This window comes from Oryzias melastigma, linkage group LG14, assembly GCF_002922805.2.
Source record: "Oryzias melastigma strain HK-1 linkage group LG14, ASM292280v2, whole genome shotgun sequence".
NCBI classification, from domain to species: Eukaryota; Metazoa; Chordata; class Actinopteri; order Beloniformes; family Adrianichthyidae; genus Oryzias; species Oryzias melastigma.
The window spans coordinates 14762423-14786225 of NC_050525.1; the positions used below are offsets into that span (position 1 = coordinate 14762423).

Below are 23803 nucleotides of genomic sequence, written 5' to 3' on the forward strand. Positions count from 1 at the left end.
ATTGAAAATGAATCTGTATATTATAAAACAGAACATTTTGGAGTTTTTTGTGTCAAAATTTGTAATTTGTCATTTTAATAGGTCTGATGGGTTGATGTCCCTCAGGGGAAAAAGCAAAAGATGCGTTCATGTTGGAAGAATTGGAAAAATCACTTGGAAAATACATGTGAATGACAGAAAAAAAAAAACTTGCAACGCTGCATAAATGCAGAATAACTTTCTGCACCAAACAAAGGCATCTGTATAGTGAACCATCTAGACACCAGAATTAAACAAAAAATAAAGCATTAATAAGGTTTATCAATCTTATCTATTCCAGTTTGGTGGGCCGGTTTATAGTTTAGGGTTTCACATATGTAGTTTGCCCCCTGATCTAGAGGATGCATCAGAATGGAGCGTAGCAGGGAGCTTCTGGCTTGCCGTAGTAGCTTCTACATCACACCTATAAGCTTTTTCTAAAAGGTTTTGATTAAATAAATACTCAGAAGTGCAATTTTTATCTTAATTTTCTTCATAATCACGGGAAAAATGCCACAAGAACGTTTTAAAAACGCAATTTTCATTAAAAGAACTCAGATATGCAGCTTAGAAACAGGAGAAAGTTGAAGGGGAGCAAATCTGAAAGCACACTCCCAAATAGTCCTTTGATTTGACCTTTAATCCCCACAGGAGGCGCCCAGATTATTACAATTTAGGAATAAAGAAGATGGGACAAACTGTGCCTTCCTCTTAAATCGTTGAAAAAGCTTTTAAATGCTTAAAAAGTAACTTCTTATTTTAAAAATCATTCATTTTTTGGTAGAAATGCCTCCATCAGGCTGCATCCACATGTGCCGTATCGATGAAAAGGTAGCAGAAATGCTGGTGGGGGGGTTCTCCCCCTGAGGATGTCTGTGTTGGGACAAATATTAACTGTAGAGGTCCCCATTCTCCTGCAGCTGCACACGCCCCTGCGCCGCGCCACGCCGCCTCTCCTTGCAGCGGACCACCCGACAGCAGCAGGGAGGTTTTTATTGCATCGTAGAGGACAAAAGTGGCTCCTCTCATCTCCTCTCCCCCCACCTCTCTCCTTGGTCGGTGAGCAGCGCGCAGGATGCTGCCGCGCGCTCCTGGAGGACGGACGCTGACTCCGTAGAGCCGCGGCTGGGCGCGTGCTGGGCTCGTGCGCCACGCTTTGTTCCACCTCCGGAGTTCCGGATCACTCCATCCAGCCCGTGACAGGAACAACCTTCACAGCCGCCCGCTGAGGCCGACCCCTCCGCTGGAATTTGTCCTTGCTGGACGCTGGGATGCCGGCTCCTCCTCTCGTCCCTGCGCTCCTGCGTGAGTTTGTGCATGTTTGATCTGATTGTCCACACTGAGAAATGCTTTAAGCATCTCAGTCCTAATTCTGTCAGCGATGCTGCTCTATCTGGAGCTCCACCACACACATAGGTGGGTAGTTCAGTTACATTTTTTTGGTAACTTTTGGGGAAATCATTCTCCAAAAAGCAGCTTTTCTGCATCATACTTTGCTATTTTACTTGGGATGAAAAAAAAACCTTCAGCTGCAATGAACTGCATTCATCTGACTACTTTTTTGGGTGTCATTGAATCTATAGGGATGCACAACAACATCAGCACTATGTTGGTGTTGGCAGCAAAATGCCTAAACATGTAAGATTACTGTACTTCTGCTTCGACTTGATGAAGATTATTAAAACATTTAAGGGACAGAGAAAAACTTTTAAGCTTATGAAAAAGCAGTGATGCATGGCTGGATAATACAACACTTATTAAATCTTCCAAAAATTATAAAAAACTAAAAAGAAAAAAAAAAGGTGTTCATCTTATCATCTGAAAGGTTATCAGCATCGACCAACGTACGTTTTAATTATTAGTGGGTTCAAGGTCAGTAAGTGTACTGTACATTGACTGTAGAAAAGAACTGGACTGAGCGATCCCTCCTCCCTCGTGTTTGAAACAGGAAGTACCCGCTGGCTCCAAAGAGCCAAAATCCCACTTTAACTGAGAAATAAACAGATAATACTTTTTTTCTTTGTAGAAGTTATTCAAATCATAAACTGACCAATCAGATGCTTCGGTAAAATCATGTGGTGCCAGCTGGCCCCCCACCTCGAACATTTGATTGACACAATAACCTTAGTTACTTTCAGTAAAAGGGGAGTGGCCTTCAAACTAGCTTATTCCTGATTGGCCACATTAGTTGCTATAGAAACGTTGACTCAGACCGACTCGGGTCTATCACTGTCATATGGCTCCAACATGTCGGAAAAATGTGGACTTTGACTCAGACTGAGTTGGTCAACATTTCTATGGCAACTACTGTATCCAATTAAGAGTAAGCTTGTTTGAAGTCCAAATTTTAGTCACCACGTTGGAGCCAGACGACAGGGATCGGTCAGAGTCGATCAGAGTCCACATTTCTATCACTGTCGTCTGGCTCCATGGTGACGTCTCTATTGTGGAAAAATGGCGACTGAATTGGTTTCATTTTGCTGGAGCAGTAAGTAAAGCATTTTCTATGGGTGATGTCACACTCACTCTGTCCAGTTCTCTATATACAATCAATTGTCCTGGATCTACATTTCATTCTTCACAACAGGGAAAAATCTTTCTTTTTTTTGTTGTCAAAACCACTACTCTTCTTTTTCTTTCTCCCTCTAAAGCTTTAACCTACTCAGTGATGGAGCTAAAACAGGGAGGCCAAAGGGGGCAGACATCAATAAGAACAATCCAAAAGGATCATGTATTTTAATCAGTTTTATTCTCAATTTTGTTACTAATATTAAAACAGCAGGTTTTTTATTACCTGATTTGCTATTACTAATGCTTAAAGAAGCTTGAATTTATGATTTCTTAGGGTGTACTTATACTGGACACTTTTGGTTTGCTATAGTGAACTACAGTTCATTTGCCTCGATAATCCGGAACAAATTTTCAGTCTGAAAACTCCCTGGAGCGGAACCAGGGACCGCTGTCTGACCCATCTTTCGAGTTGGTCTCGGTTAGTTTCCAATCGGACTGAGCTCCGGTTTCCTCACTCTGAAAAGGAATGCGTGCTCGTCTAAACAACTTTTAACGTGATACACACTGTTTCTCACACTGTTTAACTGACAATCTGTCATAAATACTTAACAGCATTCCTCTACTGTACCAGAGTAGAAGAGTATCAAAATGTATTTATATTCCAATAATTTTAAGTCCTAATTTAAAAAAACGTGAAATATTGTCTGATACTGTCTTGAGACATATTGGGATACATATCGTATCATGACACGTGTATCACAATACATATCGTATTGCCAGACTCTTGCTAATACTTAATCTTTGTCAATGATTTTTATAATAACTCAGAAATTGAAAGGGTCGAAACTTTTGTGCTGTGGGGCATCTGCCCCCCCCTTGCCCCCCTGTAGCTCCGCCCCTGAACTTACAAGAATTTACACTTTTTTTCTGAGATTACGACTAAAGTAGACGTTAAATAACATGTTCAAACCAAGCCCCCACTTCTAAACATAAAAACCAAATACCAAAATTTGCAGTTCCTCAAATGACCACTGGAGGCAGGTATCAAATAAAACCAATTTACCCATTTAAAAGTTGATTTAATAACTAATATAAACATATTTACAGCATTTTAAGCTTTAGTATTTATGCACTTCAACTGTGTGAGTGCGAAAGAAGGAGGCGGGGTTAAAAATATTACTATTTTTTCAATTAGAGCTCAAATTTGCGAAACATTAGAGATGTGTCTCTTCGATTACCAGTAGTTGGACTTACATTGTCCCGCCCAGTCGACTACATCAGCAAATTGTTGAGGTGGGCGGAGTCAACTCTGATCAAGTGTCTATAGGACGTCAAGTTTAATTTTCAGTTAAAATCAAATTAATCTTTATTTATATATGACTTTTCATACAAACTTTAAATCAGAAACAAGTAAAATAAGTTAAAATAAAATAAGTCTTTAATTCAAATGTAACTAGTTTTTTTTAACTCTTGCCAAAGTAATTATTTGGATGACCACTTTTTACTTAAACTAGAGCTACTCCTCCTATTTGAGTACATCATAAATGACCATGGCAGATGAATTCTTCTGTCAAATAAACCTTTTTTTGTTTGTTTCTAAGCCCTTTTTACTTCCAGAGCTTGTTGTTAAGGAGGAACACAAACCTCCTGCTCGCTCTTCCTGTGCTGTTTCCTTTGTGCGTCGGTACCACAAACTCCGACTGACTCACTGGACAAGCTGTGGATAAAACAAGGTGACACGTCTCTCTGTCCTGCACCCATCCGTCCCTCCAGGTGAAGCAGAGAAACATAAAATCTTCCTGTATCTTTGTGAAGATGGTGGCATTTTATTATAGCTCAATAAAGAAAATGTAATTGGCTACAAATTAATATTGTAATTTATTATTATTATTTGTTGCTTAGTGTTACATTAATGTGAAATGCACTAGTGTACTCCTCTTAAAAATGTCTCAACATGGAACCTAAAAAAAATGTAATTAATTAACCTAAAATAGTAGTTAATGAAATGAATCGGCATATTTAAAATACCAAATGCAGTTTTCTTTTTTGATAGGAGTTTAAATGAAAAGCACAACATTGAATGGAAACATGTAGAACAGATCTTGGATCTCGATCGCGTTGATGTTTCTATCAGTGGAACATGTGACGCAGCGTCTCACCCAAGGACACTTCGGCATGCAGAGGGGACGGGATTGAGGTGTTTTTAATGGATGATGATTACTCTATCAAAGGAGCCATGACTGTTAAATGTGCGTGGCATTGAACGCATGACCGTCTAACCTGAGTGACCTTTCTTGATTTAAAGGCATGACGGCCTCAGAGATGAAGGTGTTGTGCAGAGAGGGTTTAGAGTGGTGGGGGGGCTTTGTGCGTTTGAATGTGAAAATGGGGTATGTCTGAGGAAGTCGTCACACCGGGGTGTTTCATTCAGAGTTCATTTCACTGGAAATTTCTTTTCATTTGGTTGTGAAAGCTTCCCTGAAGTCTGGTTTGTAGGCGGACTATCCGTCTGGATAGACTGAAGGATTTGGTTTGAACTGGAGGGAAGTGCTGGCCAGTTTCAGTCCGTGGTTTAGTTTGGTTTGCTTTCACACACTGTGCTTTAAGGTGATATTCACGCCACCCTTGGGAATGTGCATTTAAGCAGCACTTCCAATTAGGGATGTCACGATTCAGTCAAGCCACAATTCGATTTGATTCAATTCACAGTCACAATTTTTTTTCTCAACACAATGAATTAAAGGTATTTTAAGGCCAAGTATGTTTTCTTTTGCCCCTTACATCAAACTATTTTCTGACAAACAGAAAGGATTCAATAAAAATAAAATAAATAATTATACTTAATACTGAAATGATCACAAATCTTTTCATGCTCAGTTCATGTTGTGCTCCATGTGATGAACCGCGGCCGCTCAGTGCAACCCCTCACTTTCACTCAGCACAAATGACTAGTTCTTGCGCAGTTTGCAGCGAAAAAAGACTAAAGAGAGTTAATAAAAAAAGAGCACGGCTCCCGGGAAGGAGTTGGAAGCTGCGTCATCACCCATGACTGTTGTTGAGGTAGATTGGTTAGGGAGTTGAGGTGAAAATGTAAAGTTGCAGGGTGAGCAACAAATCTCGGGGTTTGCTTGAATTTGCGTTACTAGTTAAGATCGCAACATCGCGAAATCCTGGAGGGACTGACTTGTGTGAAATCTTTGATTCCGAAGGAGCTGGCAGAATTTCCCAGGAGGGGGGTACAGTGGAAGAACACGCCAACCCGTCCGCTACACACATGCACACTCACAGACGCGCACACACTTACAACGAGCCTGCATGGAGAAATGTCATCAGCTCTGCATTTCTAAATTTAGGCACAGGCTGTAAAAAATCGATTTTTTTTGTTTTTTGAAACGATGAACACGTTAACAATCGCTTTTTAACCGATTCACGAAGAATCGTTACATCCTTGCTTCCAATGAAAAATCTAGGTAAGTTTTGGCTGATTGTTACGTTCAAAATGCACCACTGAACGCACGTTGCAAGTGTGAGGAAGCCTCTGCTAACCTCTACCATGTTTGTTGATGAGGAAGAAAGCGACAAAAAAAAAAAAAAAACTCAATTGAAATTTGTAATAAAAAGTTGGATCAGAGTTGTACTCTGGATCGTCACCACAACAGATAAAAGCTTGTACAATAGAGTCCACATTTATATGCTCCAGGCGGGCTTTTTGTAGCTTTAGGTCAATGTTTGTCAGGAGAGAAAGAACCTCCCAAATACCTTAACACCTTATACAGTCATCTTTACAACATCTAAGGCTTGAGAGGTCAGTGTCCCTCTCCGTGCTCCTGCCAACAAGATCATTTACAGCTTTGTTTTGAGTATTGATGAGGTCGTGGAAGCTCTTCCTGACTGGTTTCAACTGGTCTGGAGCTCCATGGATTCATCAATTTGTTAATAACAAGGTATAGAAGTGTAACATACTATGAAAGTATTAAAAAACTTCACATAGCATAGTATAAAAGTATTTAAAAAAGCCTTCATTTAGGATAAAAACTCTTCACAAGTTAAGCCAGGTCGAACTTCAACCAATCAGGACTTTAAAAATTACATGACACCAAGTGTTTCATATACTGGAATAGAGCTGTGAGAGAGAAAAGCCTGGAGCAAGACTTGTGCTGCTATGACATTTTACACCGTTTCCTCCAAATGTAGGGGGCAGACATGCACTAGGAAACAGTAGAAAAAGGAGAAGAAGCCCCTCCCTGCTTGTCCAGTGTGAACACTGATTATTGGACAAAATTCACGTTCAAGAATGTGCTGGAATGTGCATCATGTACTCAGTGTGAATGCAGCTTTAAACCATTAAATTTGACTTAAACCACAGACTGAAGTAGGCTGGAAAATCAACTGCTTCCTTTGGGGGAACAGAGGCTGAAAGAAGGCCTGAGAAAGGCAAAGAACAGAGAAGAAAACTAACTGGTCCCACTAATCCTCTGACTGTAGAGTATTAATAAGCACTTCTAGCTCCTGACTAAACCATTTTCACCCACCAGATATTTTTGAACTTTTTCATGAATACTCACAAAGGGCTGTGCTTTTTTTAAACTTAGAGAACCACTGTGAAGAAAATCCTGTTTTTGGTGTTTTTAACATGTCCTTGTGGCATTTTATTCACGATGGAGGACATAAAAGAGCTTATTTGTGATGTCGGCGGACCACAAGCTCCCCGCGTCACTCCATTTTGATGCGTCCACTTGGAGATGAATAGATCCTTTGTTTTCCTGAGCTGGAATCTTGTTCAAAACAGTTTTTTTTTTTATTTGACTTTTAATTTACTGGGAAATCCCATTGAGATTAGATCTCTTATTCAAGGGAGACTTGGGCTGAAAGGCATCAACACAAGAAAATAAAATAAAGTTAAAACAACAAAGTAGAAATAAATACAATAGAATTCAATAAAAATGAACAATATGACAAAAATTAAAAGGTTAATTAAGAGTACAACTGGACAGCTCTAAAAATTACTCACAATTTGTGTTGCATTGCTAATATTAGATTGGTGGTATAAGCAGCTGCAGTGTAAACAGAGAGCTCTCAGCAACAGAGAGGGAAAGGGGGAACGGGTCGCTCCATCCCACCCATGACTAAAAGGGAGAATTTCTGATGAATTCCTGATAATCGTATTCGTGTTAAGCATAAAAAATAAATAATCACATTCTGAGGAAGAAATGATCAAAGAGTTTGGGATATATCTCTTTAACGGGAAGTGATTTGGACTTAAATATGAAGACATGATGATCAGAACACTATTCAGTAAACTAATTTTGGACATTTGAAAGAATAGAAAGTAAACTAAAAGAAGCTGTTACATATTTTTTCCCCAGTTTGAAAAAAATCAGGGGATAATCTCGATGTGAAAGCATGTTTATTTCCAAAGGAAGGTGTTAAGATGACTCAATGCTCCTCGTGCAGTGATGCTTTACAAAACTAATCTAAAGGAATCTGCTGTAACTGTTGCAATAGTTTGACGGTTTTAGTTTTTTGTAGATCTTAAACTTCTTTCTCTGGGGATGTTTGTGCATATTTTTACCAAAACCAATAGTATGTATCTTTATTGCTGATAAAACACACACCATCACTGAGTAAAAATTATTTAAAAGATCCAAAATTTGAAATTCCTTTTATGTTTTGGTGTTCATTTGATGTTGTGCATTCCACTTTTCTCAATGTACAAACATAAGTGTGATATTTCTCTGTTTTTCACAAGAGTAAGTCTCATTCTGCACTTGTGAGGCCACGCTCAATGTGCAACAGTAGAGGTTGGAAAAGCAAGAATCCCAACTGCAAAGTGAATTTATTGTGTGATGTTGTTCAAAGATCTTTGTGCATCAAAAAGTAAGCTTTAAAGAATCCTGGAAACCTGAAAAGTACATAAAATCTCCATGACTGCAGGTTACTTTACAGATCTGGCAGCTGGATGAGTGAAGACAGGATAAGAAATGGAAAGGTGTCAGCTTGAAGGTGATTGGATAAGATGAAGGTGTGTCAGGAACTGATTGAAGAGAAGCTGAGATATGATATGTAAATGTTGGCTTTGAGTATTAATAGATTTTTTAAAAGGTTTAATGTTTAAAACATTCCTTCGTTATTTGACATTTAAATTTGTTTTATTTTGAAAACTCTTCATAGTAATTTTATTTTGAAAATATGTGGAGCACAGATTTTTTTGTACGGATTTAATGTAGCTTTTATTTAGCTATTTATTTATTTACAAAAATAAATAAATTATTCATAATAATAGAAGACATAACATCTGCAGCTTTGTCCTGTTCAGGGGCACAATGTTGCTGGAGCCTATCCCATTTTAGGATCAAATTCAGGTTTTGCATGTTTAATAAAAATATATATATATTTGATTGTTTTTATGCTGTTTTAGAAAACATCCAGTGCAGAGTCCTGAAAGTATCAACAGCGGTCCAGTTGTTGATGGGAAGATGAGAGTCTTCATTAGACGCCTCATGGGGAGTTCAGTGGTCCATGACAAAAACAGCCTGTTCTACCTCACGGCCTTTCTTGTAGTTTAAAACGTGTCTTTTGCTACTAATTAAACACAGCCCAACAAACTGACCGAGGACAAGATTCTGACTTTAGATTGGATTGTGTACTGTGGTGGAGTCCAAAGCTCACTGACTGAAAACACATTTAATGGGCTTCTCTCTGTGGCACGCTGATCGTTCAGCAGATTCCTGCGATGTGTTTAAAGTGCGTGTCATGATGGGAAGGGATTCCTTTTGTTTGTGTAAGCTGGATTGTCATGAGATGTAATGATCAGGATCGTTGGGGGAATTCATCTCTGCTGGCTCCAAGGTCGTGGTTGAAATTGCTCCTGATTGAAGCTCTTCTTAAAGGAAAATTGGAGCTTGGTCAGTTCACCTGGTGACCACTGGGTGTTTTATTTTTGCACAAGTGATGTAATCCTTACTCGCTCCAAAATAAAATAGTCATATTTTGTAACAGAAATACATGCAGAGTTCACAAAAGCAGAATTTGCTTCTATGGCTGAATGCTATGTTTGTTTAGAAAACATACAGGGCATGATAGTAAAATATGTGTATGTTATTTGCAGTGGTTAGCGCTTTTGCCTCACATTGAGAAGGGTCTAGTTTGAATCCCAGTTGAGGTGCTCTGGCTTCCTTCTACCATCCAAAACCTGCTTCATAGGTTAATTGACATTTCTGAATTGCCCCTAGATGTGTGAATGTGTGGCCCTGCAACAGCCTGCTGGATTGGCTCCAGCAAATTCAGAAAATTCTGAGGATAGATGGATGGATAATTATGGAGAGAAAATAGATCTGTGTTTGCGTAATTCTTGATTTTTGCGTAATTTTGGATTTGTTCGTAGATCATTTTTGATTTGTGTGTACCTTTGGATTTGTACGTGCGTAATTCTTGATTAGTGTGTAGCGTTAGATTAATAATAATTCTTGATTTGTAACTCACACAATACATTTTGTGCAGAAGTACAAAAATGACTAAATTCAACAAACTAAAAAATACAATTTACACAGGCACCGCTTAAAATTACAATCGCTTGAAACTAACTACACGCACAAATCTTCAAAATCGCTTGTTACAAACACAGAACCGCATTGATGCACAAATCTAATGTGAGACTCTATTCGTGTCTCCAAGATTCGTTCGTAAGTGATGCATTTAGATGCTGCTAGAATGCTGGGTCATCAGAGTTTTCTTATCAGCTTCTTTGAATTTACAGTAGATTGTGACTAGTATGTGGTGAAACTTGACATTTCCCCACTTTCTTAAACATTTGTGCCTGATAATTAATATAAAAAGTCTAAATATGTGTTTTAAAAGACTCGACGCTAAAGTTTCTCAATTCTCAGTGTTTTGTTGCAGCTGCGGTCCTCCTCGACACCCAGAGAGTGGACAGAGTTGATCAGTCCTACGTCCCGCTCCACTTCCTGTGTGTGGAGAAGGAACTCGCACTGCTTTCCTTATTCACCGCTGTATAAGGGGAGGGGGTGGGTTCTGCCGTGAAGGAGCGATCAGTTCTACCCCGGCTCTCTGGGGCAAGCAGGCAGTCGAAGAGTCCACTCCACTTCTCTAAACCCACTGTGAAAGATTTGTGTGTAGTTAGTTTCGAGTTGTTGTAATTTTAAGCTGTATTTTGTATTTTTTTTTATTTTGTAATTTTTGTATCTATGCACAAAATTGTATTATGTGAGTTAAAATCAAGATAGATCCGGGTGAGTCATCTCTCCACAGATAATTGTTAGATTTTTGGCTCTATAAGGTATTCCAACAATTGCTGGTCTCGACTGTCAGTTTTCTGAAAATTTGGGGTTTGGTAGCATTACATCTGACCAATATGGTGCATCAGCTGTGGTGCAGAAGAAGAGCGGCTCCTGTTTCTGCCTTGCCTGTCTATATGTCAGTGTCCTTGGGCAAAACACTTAACCCCACATTGCTCCTGATGATCTGGTTAGCACCTTGCATGGCATCAGAGCTGCCATCATTCATCAGAAAGTGTGTGTGCATGGGTGAACCGGACTTGTGACTGTAAAGTACTTTGGACTTTAAGGTAGAATATAGCTATAGAAATAAACATGATTTACCATAACAATCATGAAATGACGGAGACGGTTATAAATTGAATTGTCATGTAAGCTTCCCTCCAGATACACATGTTCCACAGTTGTAAATAAATTTAAAGTCCCATTCAGATCATCTCTTAATCTACTGTAAAAGTGTTCCCACTAGCTTACAGCTCCTCACAATCCCAACCTTATCGGTGCAACAAAAATGGCGGGCAAAATTGAAGCAATCCAACCATACAGACGAGGAAAGCAAATACATTGTAGGAGCCATGAATTGTTTGGATGAAGGTGAATGAATATGGTTATAGTATTGTTTGCTGTCATATTGAGCAGATAATCACCTGGTGGGTCACATGTTTGTGGCTGATGTTACGACCCCAATGGGCAGACCGGGCTCAAGTCTAAGGGGAAAACCAAAAATTGAGCTAAAACAAAAACTAGACACCAGTGAGAAAAGGGAACACAGTTTATTAAATAAGGGAAACTAAGAAACTAGGTTCTGAAAAGCAAAAGAAAAAAAAACAACTAGTGTGTGCTGGTTAAAACAAAAAGACAAACAAAGGGAACTGATTCCTTGGCCAAACATCAAACAAGTCAGGGAAACTGCTGACTCGGCAATGTCGACCGTCTGAGTCAGCAGCTCCCTGCTAAGGGCTGGCTAACCAAAACTACCTAATGAAAACAAACAAACAAAGCCCACAAACTAAGACTACCAAGGTCCAACCCCAAACTAAAATAACAAAACCCAGCAGTCTAAAAGAGACTGAAACAAACCAGCACCAACTAAAACCCCAACCAGCTTCTCAGCCGGCTGCTCTGCTCCCTGCCTGCCTTGGTAATAGTCCTCTGTCTTAATTAGTCAGCAGGTGCCACTTAAGACACACCTGCCAGGTGAGCAGAAGGATTGGATGGAAAAGGGTCCAGCAGTAGCAGCAGGACGTAACAGGCGGAGACATTCCTTCTTGTGATTATAACTCACCTGTTGATTTTGCACCTGTGAGTTAGAAATGGGTGGCCACATTTTTGTTGCCACATTTTTGTTGCTTTTTGTCTTTTGCTTACAATAAGCCAGAGTCATTCTAAGTGGATTTATTGACCTTTTTTGTCTTTAATGAAAAGTTCAAAGGATGACCTAATTCAAGTCCCTTTGTTTAGGGATTTCTTTGTCATAGTCGCTACTTACATACATGGATCTAGTCATCTTCAAGTGGATGGATCACAATGGAATAGTTGAACCTTTGTCAATGCTACAAGCTTTATCCATTGATGTTTTTTGTCTGCTTCTGATTCATTACAGTAAATTAATACTCAGCAATCTTAAGCATAATTTCCTTAATATATGTTCTCCATTATGAGAAAAATGCCACAAAAACACGATTTTTACTGTAGTGAATCTCTAAAATGACCTTTTACTGAACTATGTGCTAAAACAGATAATAACTGGAGTTCAGCTAACAGGATCTGTTAAAGTTCGACTTTGTCCACATGTTGCCTTAATGGTTAATTGAACTCAATTAAATGAGTTTTTTTATTGTTAGGTAATCATCCAATAAGTCCAGTTTTCACAGGTTATTCTGCTTCTTATCTATGATTCAAATCAGCCACACTCATAGAAGGCAGAAATGGAGTACAAACATGTCACTTTATACTCTCTCTTAGAGTCTCTTGGGTTTGTCGCTTTCCTCTATCCACTCTTTTTCCGACACTTTCTGTGAACCTTTGTGATAAAGTTTTCCTGTGATACTTCACAGAGTCAGAGGAGGTGTCAGTGCCTCCTCCTGCCTCCACTGAGCTGATCACACAAACGATCATCTGAGATGTGTCTGTCACCTCGCCTCTATATTTAGAGTAGATCATCAGTGGCAGGCCAAAGGATCTCTCATGCGTGGAGATTGGTGAATCTCCGGTGCCAGGGGTTAGGATGTGACATCTTGTCGCACTCTGGCCTTAAATCTCTGGCAGCTGCCCCCTCTCATTTCCCCCTCAACCTCCTCTTCCTCTTTTTTTTTGCCCCTCTTGACTTTCCACCTCCAAAGTGAGCCTCCAAATTTCACATATTATTGTTAATTTGTAAGTAAAGCTGACACTGGGAGGGAAGATGGCTGTCGAGTTGTCATTGCTGCAGACTTAATGTCCGCAGACTTCACCCCCCCCCCCTCCGTGCCATCATTTCTTCCTATCAGTCTAGGTTTACCTAAGGCCTCTCCACAAATGCTTGTCAGCATCTCACTCAGATTCCTGTCATATCACATTCTTTCACTTTGCCAGAGCAAAACCGTCGTGCAGTACGCGAATACGTTCACTCAAACAGAAGTGCAGTCCCTTTGGAAGTAAGAAACACCTTCATCTGTGTTGTTTTACAGTCAAGGAGGAGGAGAAACGATCCTGTTCTTCTTAGGATTCACATGAGGAACAAGGTTTTAGTAAAAAAAGAGGAAGAAGCAATGTGTGAGAAACTAAGTGCATCCCCTGATGCCACAGTTTACAGAATCCCAAACCCAAGTGATACAAGATAGTTAATCTCCTAAATCTTGTTTGGTTTAGCTTTTGCTGTCTCTGCAGACCCATCCACCTGCCAAAATGTACTCTCTACATTCATAAACTATTGAAAACAATAAACAAAGCACATAGGAAAGGCATTTTTTTAGCTGCTACACACACATCTGGTATATCACAAGCGTTCAAGAACACACTGAACAGGAGTTCGTGAATGAGAGTTTTTCTCATGGGGTTCACAGTGCACAAGCAGGGAGGGGCTTCTTCTTTTTTTTATTTTATTTTTCTGCAGTTTACTAGCGCATAGCCAACATTTACAGTTAGTGCAAAAATGTTGAAGTTGTGCAAATCTTGTGAATTTTGCTCCATTTTTTTTACTTCCACAGCTCTATTCCAATATATAAAAGACTTGGTGTTGTATAATTCCAGCTGGGCACAAACCGTAATTATTAACTGACACTTCCATTGTCAAGCTTTGGTGTGCGGACACAAATACAGCACAGTTGCCAGTTCCAAAAAAAAAAAAAGAGCCTTTATTAACAAAAAAATCCAAAAACCGAGGAAGAGCTATATGCTGAAAAACGATATCAGAGTCATTAATTCAAAGTCCAAAAAAACGCTCAAGGCCAAAAACAAAACACACAGGAAAAAAAAAAAAACAAAAAACAAAAAAAAAAAAACTGGCAAGTTAGACTAGTGAGTAGCGAAACAAGACAAACCTGCAGGGAAGTGAGGAGAGGACAACATCAGCAACAGAATTGGGAGGGAAAAACAACAATAAGACACAGGTGAAACCCAGTAAGCAGGAGTGCTGATCGGCCCAGGGGGAAAACACATGACATCCATGAATTAAAGGGATGTCATCCATACGTCACTTCCGAGTCGCTGATTAGTCAAAGTTTGACTTGCTTTACGTGTGTTCAATGGCATTTTATACACAGAGCCAAAATATGGTCATAAAAACTTACGTTGAGAGATGTGAGAGTTTTGAATGCAGTAGCCTAAAACGCACATTTATGCAAATTTACATAGACTTTACATTGGAAGTGGAATTTTCTGTTGTCATTATTATTTAAAAAAGGTAAATAGAATTTTTTTATGGTAAATGGTGTCACTCAACCTCTAACTATAAGTAGAAAACAAGTTTATGTGTTAGCATTCATATTCTATGATAAGTGATAAGGAAATCATAACGTCTTCCAGGGTGTGTAAACATTTTTAAATGAATTTAGTTTGTTAGAAATTTTCCTCTTAGTTGTGGGCGGTACAATTGACGCAGTGCAACCCCGCCCCCCTTCCCCTCCCTGTTGCATAGAGTTCAGAGCAGGGAGCTTAGCGTATTCTCTATATCACAAATAAGCTCTTTTTCTAACTATATTTTTTGTCTCCTCCTTATGCACAAATATTTTAATTAAAAAAGCTTAATTTTCTTAACATCAGTCCTTCATCATCAGAAAAAAGTCTCTAGAATATGTTAAAAACACAACTTTCATCAGAGTTGGTCTCTAATATATATCTAGATCATTACCAAGACACAGTATGAAGCAAAACAATTTTTCGTATTGATTTTTTCTGACAGCAAGTGTGTGATGTGATCAAGTGGAAGTCATTTAGGCAGCATCTCCGGGTGAAGAGGGAGTTTTAATTAGTGGAGTGCAGCAGCTGACAAGGAACTCACCCTGCATCACCTCCTTCTCCCCCTGCAACCCTCTCACATCTTCGTCAGTCTCTCACCTCTTCCCGCTTCCTGCTCACAGTCTGTCAATCTTCCAAAGCCTAAGTGGAGGCAGATGGAAGACAAGGCGCATTTCAAACACCGCAACTGGAGTGCTTTACACTCGCACAGAGAAATGCAGCGAAACCCAAAAAAAAGGTTATTTATATATGACGATGGGAAGGATGGATTTTTCTTAATCCGTTTCACCACTTCAAATAAATCTCGGAGGCACCTGCAGGGGTTATTTTTGTCTGATGTGAGAGGCTTCCAGTGCTGATGTGGAGAATTAGAGGTCCCCTGTGCTGTTTACCACCATGAGAAAAAATGTAAAGCAGAGTAGAGTCGCCTCATATCAAAAACACTCAAATTTTATCAACAGCCGATAAAAATGATTTAATGAAAGAAGAAATCAGATCCCTTTGAGTAACAAATTTCTCTGATACTGAGTTGAGAACAGGGAGCGACCTCTGTGTCTAAGTGTGGTGCGTTCATGAACGCACATCCAGCCGGCGGTGTTCACACCGGACAAGCACTGAGCAGGCAGGCAGGGAGCGGCATGGAGGAGATTCTTCTTCTTTTGTTCTTTTACTGTTCACAACAATTGGAAGAGACTTGATGTAAAATGTTGCAAATCTTGCTCCCGGCTTTTTGTTTTCACAGTTCTGTTCCCATAAATGTACATCTTAGTGTCAAATTATTCCAACCGGGCACAAAACACAATTATTAGTTTCTCCTTCGTGATCATGTTTACAACAGTTGGTACTTCTGTGTTTTGAAAAAGGCGCTACCCACACGTCACTATCAAATCTGAGTCCCTGGGTGGTCACAGTTCAGGGTTGTTGTGTTTAAGCAGTTTAACTGGCTGAACTTCAATAAACACCTGATCTGTACGTAAAATCCACGATTTCAGAGTTGTCGCCACTTTTGTCAAAACTTTGAAATGTGAATAAGCGGCTTGGTGCTCAGGATTAGCCTAAAATGTGTTAAGAGTGGATAAATGCTTTATCAAAGGATATTAATAAAATTGTTCAGATTTTTAAAACTGTTAAGACTTTTACATTGCAGCTTTTTTTTAATGCAACTTTTTGACTTTTTGTGGTGACATAACAGACGAATTTATCCTTTGCGATGAGAATATAGTTCAATTCAATTCAAAAGGGAACCAAACAGGGAAGTTGGAAGCTGACTCCACACAGCCGAAATGTGAATCCAGTCAGAGGGGAGGGGCTGTGGAACAGGACTGTTATCATTAGTGGAGCTGCAGATCATGACGAGGAACTTCTGAAACTTACATGGTTTGACCAATCACAAAATTCAACTGTAATACCTCAATTCAACCTTTAGGGGGCAGCACACAGACGGTTTTTGACTATCTTTTCAAAAACTATTTTATTTTCATTTGTCAAAAATGTGGCAATGACCGACAGACAACACTTTTAAAGCCTTATTAGAGGTCAACAGACAAAAAAAGGAATTTTAAACTTCAGTCTTTACGTTTGAACGCTGTTAACTTAAACCCTTTACTCAATCGACGTGAATCAGTTTGTTCTGTCGTGGAGGAAAGCGGCTTTGTACTGGAATTTAGCGCTTTTTATTAGTCATGTGTTGCATAACGGCGAAAAGCAGCTTTGAAGTGTTGCTTTCCAGTTCAAAACACTTTTCTCTGCAGATCAGCTAATTCATGTTGATCAGTTAAGGTATGTCAAATAACATTGTGGGTTTTGGCAGAAACACCTCTGGTGTTTAAGGTTCAAAGCTTAAAAACATAACTGCAAATCGCCAGTTATATTAGTCTTTTTGGACCAAAAACAAGAGTATTTTTCGACCGAAATAGATGTTGATCTTCCAGTTCTGGACATCCTTCTGGCTAATGATTTTCAGCCGCCATCTTGTCTGACCCCCTCTAAAATCTTGCAATGGGTGAACGTGAGAGTTCTAAATCCCGCAATCTGGGTTACATAGACTTTACATTGAAAGAAGCTGCTTAAAGTGACTTGACACAGCTAGTGTGAATGCCGCTACTCACTACAGACACTGGACATGTGACGTGCATTCAAGAACGCACTAAACGATGATTCTTTTCCTATGGTGTTCACAATGGACCAGCAGGGAGGGGCTTCTCCTTCTTTGACTTTTTCTATTGATCACTATTGCATGTTTCACCGCCGAGTTAAGAAAGACTTTACGTCATATAATTCTGGATAGAATGATTAATTTCTCCTCCATTAACATTTTTCAAACGGTTTAAATTTAAAGGGATACCATCCATTCGTCACTACCAAATAAAAGGCTCTGATTGGTTAAAGTTGACCAGGTTTAAGATTTAACTCGTTCTCAATGGCTTCACGTTTTGTACGTAGAACTCAGGAACAGGCATAGAAACTTACATAGCTTCGCACAAACATGAGAGTTTTGAACACGGAACCCCTAAATGGGCATATACACACATTTACAAAGACTTTTCTTGGAAGTGGCGGCTTTATTGCGCCACTCTGAGCCTGCTGTGAACAAAGCATAGCAGTCAAACTTTTATATAACTCAAACTACAAAACAAACAAAGTCTTGGACATGTTTTTTCCAAAATTACTCTACATCAATACTTCTCCTTTTTGAATAAATTAAACAACCCTAGCTGACACAATCTGCTTATGCATGTTCTTGTGCTTCTTAAGAAATTCTGTAGTCAACTTCTCTGCAGAAATCCAGCATTTGGCAGATAATGACATGATTGTTTACCAGAGGTAAACACTCATGAAAGCAGAAATCCTGCTGGTGGCACTCAGAAATTCGCTGTCTTGCTCATTAACTCTTATTTAAATCACTGTGGAGCCTTTGGCAATCTGGGAATTGTTGATGGTTGTGTGCGTTATGATCGTGACATTTTTTTTTTCCTCTCAAAAATGAAATACTGTTTTTAAGTCTGACAAGCTGGCATGTTGTAGTTGTGGAGGAAGAAGAAAGAAAAGGAAAGTTGTTTTCTGTTTTATAAAAGTTTGCACATCTGATCTTAGAAATCAGCTGTTTGGTCTGAAAACAGTTTTCTCTTAAAGGCAAAAAGACACGACGAAAGGTCAGAGCTTAAAAATACACATTTATATACTTACTACAGTCTGTTAAAAAGTTAATGATGTCAAATATGATTTTTTTAACCAGCGCATCCAGTCTAGCTGAATAAAAACAACTGAAATGAGCATTGTCAGACTAATAAATTGCCTGTTATAATGAAATGAAAAAGGATCTAGAAAAGCCTGATGATTAATGAGCCTGTCTGCATGAAGCTCTGAGTGCTGCACTGATGTTAGGCTGGCTTAACTGTGTGCCAATAATAAACACCAGAGCAATAATGATGGAAATGGAAAGCAAACAAGATAAATTGATTTTTTTATTTTTAAGAAGATTTAAAGCAACCTGTTTAAATATGTATTTGATTGAGATACTTTGGTAAGAGAACTGCTGAGAGTCAAAAACCTCTGCAAAACAAAACTTTAGTTTGTTACTCTCTGTAGCATTTTTGACATTCTCAGTGCTTTTTTTGTTATAACTTAAGGTTGTGTTTAAATTCAAATGATTAATCAAATATTGATTAATGAAATCCACTATTTGATTTTTTTTCTAAAGAATTTTTTTTTAGGAAAAAAATAATCTTCTGATAGTTTTTTATGTCTATGTCATTACTGCATTAATTAAAGTTTTACTTTTGTGTACATCACCAGTTGTGTGAAAACTAGTGATGGAGAAATGATGCTCCATGAAGCACTGAAGCTTTCTATTAATTTGCTCAACTAATCAAATCAACAAATTCAAATTCAACCTTATTTATATAGCGCTTTTTCTGCTTTCAAGCATCTCAAAGTGCTTTCCACAGTAACAGTATGACAGAAAGTCGAAAAAACATTCATAATAAAATAAAATAAAAACAAATACAAATAAAAATATATAAAAACACATTAAAAATCCAGCAACATGCACATCCCGCATGTAAAATATCCAATAAAACATGTGGGCATGTAAGAAATAAGTAAAAACTATACTAAAAAGATGAGTTTTTAGCTTTTTCTTAAAAACCTCCACAGTGGATGAAGCCAACAAATGTATATCAGGCAGGGAGACTATAGAACAGTCACAAATATTATGGTTCTGATGGAAAGATTTATGTTGAACAAATTAACAATTCAATGTGTAAATGTGACATCAACACAGCATATTTTTTTGGACTATACAGGGTCCACCATATTATAACCATCAGTTCATTTTTTGAAATGATGTCATGTTGCGCACCAAACTTTAAGGCACATCAAGCAAAACAAAAGAGGTAGAAAAAACAGTCAGACTTTATTAACTGCATTTAACCTAGAACTCATTTGCATCACACTACTTGTTAGCCACATTAGAAGCATTAGCTTCATTAGCGTATTCACAATACCTTTGACTCACAACATGTTTGCAACATGTAAAAAACAGACTGATACCACTAAAAAAAGTTACTGTGACTATGATAACTTCCAACATTTTTAGAAACATGTAAAAAGAAAAAAAGGTCCAACTTTGCTACATGCTAGCTAGTTAGCTTACTTATTAACGTCAAATTTAGATTTATTTCAAACAAACAAACAAAAACAAAAAATACAAAGCATGAAACACCACAAACAAAACAATACATTCTCCATTTGTGAAGAAAAAGTCACAAACTGAAGTCAATAAACTGGAGTTTTGGAGAAACACTGTGCTGACCAACATAGCGCTTTGGGGTGTAATTTGTGAGGAATTAAAATAACTTACAAATAACTCCCAACCTTTGCAACACATAAAAAAAGATACTCCTAAAACAAACTGTGCCCACACTAACTCCCAACCTTGTTAGTAACAGTTAAAAATAAAAATAAAACAGTCCGACACTGCTACGTGTTAGCCATGTTAGCATGTTCACACAGTATGAGAGAGTGCCGTGTACCTCACGAAATCACATTATTAAACACAACCACATCTATCCAGATATAAGGTGCACAGGATTCTTATAAACTATCAAAACTTGCGGCACAATCCGAACCACTTCCTGAATCAGTACGAGCTACAACCGGGCAGCGAGGCTTCAGATGTCGTTTTCAGGTCCTCCTCTATCTGAAGTGAGGAAACGCCCTCTACTCAGCACACCTCAAAACTAAACATCACAGTTTTTCATTTCAAACAACAGATTTTAGAATAAAACCTTTTCATAAATACTCCAAAAATGTAAATACATGTTATTACCCCGTTTATTCGTTTTAGCTTCATTGTTCTTCCTTCAAATAACCACAATAGCAGCACTACAGTTCATACAGTTGATGACTCAGACCAGAGCGATGCGTCAACTTGTTTAACTTCGATTGTCAAAGGATGTTTTTGTTCTGTGTCTGTACACAGCAGAGCAACCGTGAAACCATGGAGCAAAGAATCAAAAGCACCGAAGAACTCCGTTGTTTTGTCAACGTTTGATTTGAACCTTAATCCTTCAAGTTTTGTCCCCTAACTCTGACTGAAATAGACGTAGCCTCCTTTTTAATGCTATGCTTGCATGTATTGCATGAAAAAGGCAGATTCTGCATGTGTATCCTAAAAAAAACCAAAAACATTTGTCAGCGCAGCTTCAGGAATCTCTCGTTGAAATCAACATTTCTTTGTTTCATGGTTTGGAAGAGACATTTCTACAAGCGAAGCACTTAAAGAGTTTTAGTTTGTCCCAAAAAACCTCAAGCATCATGCTGTTCTTGGGTCTTTCAGAGTAAACTATATCCATATATAAGATCATATATTACATTTGGAACACTAAAGAACACATTTTATATGAAATAGGAAGTAAAACTCCTCGACCTCAACCTAGATCCAACCTCGGCAGCCTTTCTGCATTTCGCACATGAAAACAAGCAGCATTAAAACTGTTGCAAAGATGGGTGTGGATGTAAAATGAAGGCGTTTTACTGATCTAGCTCTGCGGAGAAAGTGGGTGTGTGTTAGTCTGGGGGTGGTCCTGGCAGCCCAGACTCTTCCTGGAAGGGGCTGTTCTCCACTTTGTGACATCACAATATGAGGATCCAGTATTTTTTGTGGATCGGGAGGGGCTGGTTTTCAGAAAGCAGGGTTTTAGAGGAATACTCAGAGATGCAAAAATAGAATGTTTTTTGTGAGGAATTAACATTAGAATACACGTAAAAGCTCAAAAAGTGGATTTTTCATGATATTGGCCCTTTAAAGCCCCACTCCAATTACCTTTTGATTTATAGTAAAAGGGATTCCAGTTGTCTTTTAATTATGATTTTGCTGTTTCTAGGCAAAACAAAAACTGTTGTTTCCTAGGATTACTGCATTTCGTTATTTGCTCCTGATTCCCAATGATTTAAATAAAGAAATTCTTAGAAATTAAATTTTAAGCTTAATTTTCTGTTTTCCATCATCAGAAAAAGGCCCCAAGAACACGTTAAAAACAACCAAAAATACAATTTTCTTCTGAGTGACTCTTTATTTAAATGAAAACGTTCTATCTTCACTTCCTGTTCTGCTCCTCAGACCTCAGCTTAGCACGGCTATGGAAAATGACAGGAAATAACAATGATCTGTCAGTGCAGCAGTAACAAGCAAAAACATGGAAAAGAGAAAACACTCTCTGACAGGCAAAGATACCGCATGCCATCAAGCCGTCTCAAGCTGCACATGACTGCGCCTCTGACACTGCATTGCATGCAAATGCAGCATTTGCTAGCTCATTAACGGACATCTCACTCATATGGTGGACTGCAGTTCTGCTCATGTTCTGGAAAATTAGGACTCCAGTTATAGAGGATAATATTTGGTTCATTTTTATCGAATTATTTTTACTTTTTTTTTGGATGCGGCCACATTTAAATCAAAGCCCACATTTGTGCATTTAGAACTTGAACCTCAGAACAACTTGAATGACATTAATCTTATTTAAAAAAAAAATTACATTTACTAAGTAGCGGAACTTTATTGGTCAGATTTGGTGAAAAACATGTTAGTTTTAAAGGATAAATTTGAGTGATGTTTGATGAAATTATTATAAATTTAAGACCAAAGTCTTATAATAATTCATTAATGAACATTTATTAAGTAAATTGTCAGTTTATCAAGGAATGACTCAAGGCGGAACCTTGAAACATCTCAACCAAATGGAAGTTAAAAGAAGATTTTCAAAATAAAAGTATAAGATTTTGTTGAATTTAAGTTTAAACATCCAGATGATTAATATGGGAACTTTTAAGTTATAATTAAAATGATAATCACTTTTTAGTGATCTAAAACAATCTGAAATAAAATCGTACTTTTTTGCTTACTATTAAACAGGTAAAAGTAGAAGTAAAAGATTCAAATGGTTAAAAAAAGAAATGTTGGCAATATATTAAAAGCATATAGTAAATTAAACCATTCAGGATATAATTTTTTTCAAACGTTTTGCATTTGCAGAGTGCCGACATCCATAAAAATAGTAATTTTGCACCACTTTTATGGTATTGGGCGTAATGCTAACAAGCCCGCTGCATTGTTTTGCACACAAGGTTGATGGGAAGAGCAGCTGAAAAATGTAGATGTTGTCTTAAACTGACATGTTCTGCCACTGCCAGATGAATAAAAAGCATCTTCAAGAGCGAGAGCTAAATATTTGTAGTTTTCAAATCCTTTTAACACTTCCTGACTTGGAAAATCCCCTTTTTCCGGACAGCCCTTTCTCGCATGGTGTATTCAGTCAAGCAAGGAAGGAAAAGAAGGTCACTTAAATTATTTTCTGCCTCTTTACATGCCATTCTTTATCCTTTGTTGGTTGCTTTTTGTGTTTTGTTTTGGCTGCTGTATTGTCTGAAACCATGGAAACCGTGTCACAAGTAATTCCTGCGTTCCAGCAGCATAAGTCATCGTGTCTTTTGCAGCTTTTGCCCCTAAAAAAAATAAATGCTGATGGTGTTTCCTGAAAATGTGGCTTCATCTCCATCTTTTCGTTTGATATATATATATATATTTTTTGTTAAACTCCCGAACAAGAATTGTGTCTTAATAGAAGTAGCTTAATTACAGGAAACAAGAAAATCACTGGAAAGTAGTACAATTTCCTGTCAATGCAGCAAGTCATTTTTACTAAACCGAAATTTAATAAAATAACACAACAAGGAGTTCCACACAAGCATCAAAAAGGGAAAAATAGGCTAAATTTAAAGCCAAAGCATTACTGAAAATAGAATATCAAAAAGTCCATTAGTAAATGTTTTTTCTAGTTCTAAGATTTTTTTTAACCTAATTGTAGTTCATTTTTGCTAGTGCTGTGAATTGGCAAGAACCTGTCGATACGACATGTATCACGATATCCAGCTCATGATACGATATGTATTGCAATATATCACAAGACTGTAGAACAGGGGTCTCAAGCTCAAATCAGCCGGGGGCCGCTGGAGACAGAATCTAGGTGAGGGTGGGCCGC

At 38.2% G+C, this 23803-nt stretch overlaps 1 protein-coding gene across 1 annotated transcript in view; it reads left to right on the forward strand.

The window, feature by feature from the left end:
- The first annotated feature begins 769 nt into the window (after positions 1 to 769).
- LOC112142810 (CXADR-like membrane protein) overlaps positions 770 to 23803 on the forward strand; it is a 46882-nt gene continuing 23848 nt past the window's right edge. Inside the window, exon 1 of the mRNA XM_024266386.2 lies at positions 770 to 1323. Within this exon, the coding sequence (XP_024122154.1) occupies positions 1290 to 1323 (34 nt within the window). The 5' untranslated portion in view covers positions 770 to 1289. The remainder of the gene's footprint in view (positions 1324 to 23803) is intronic.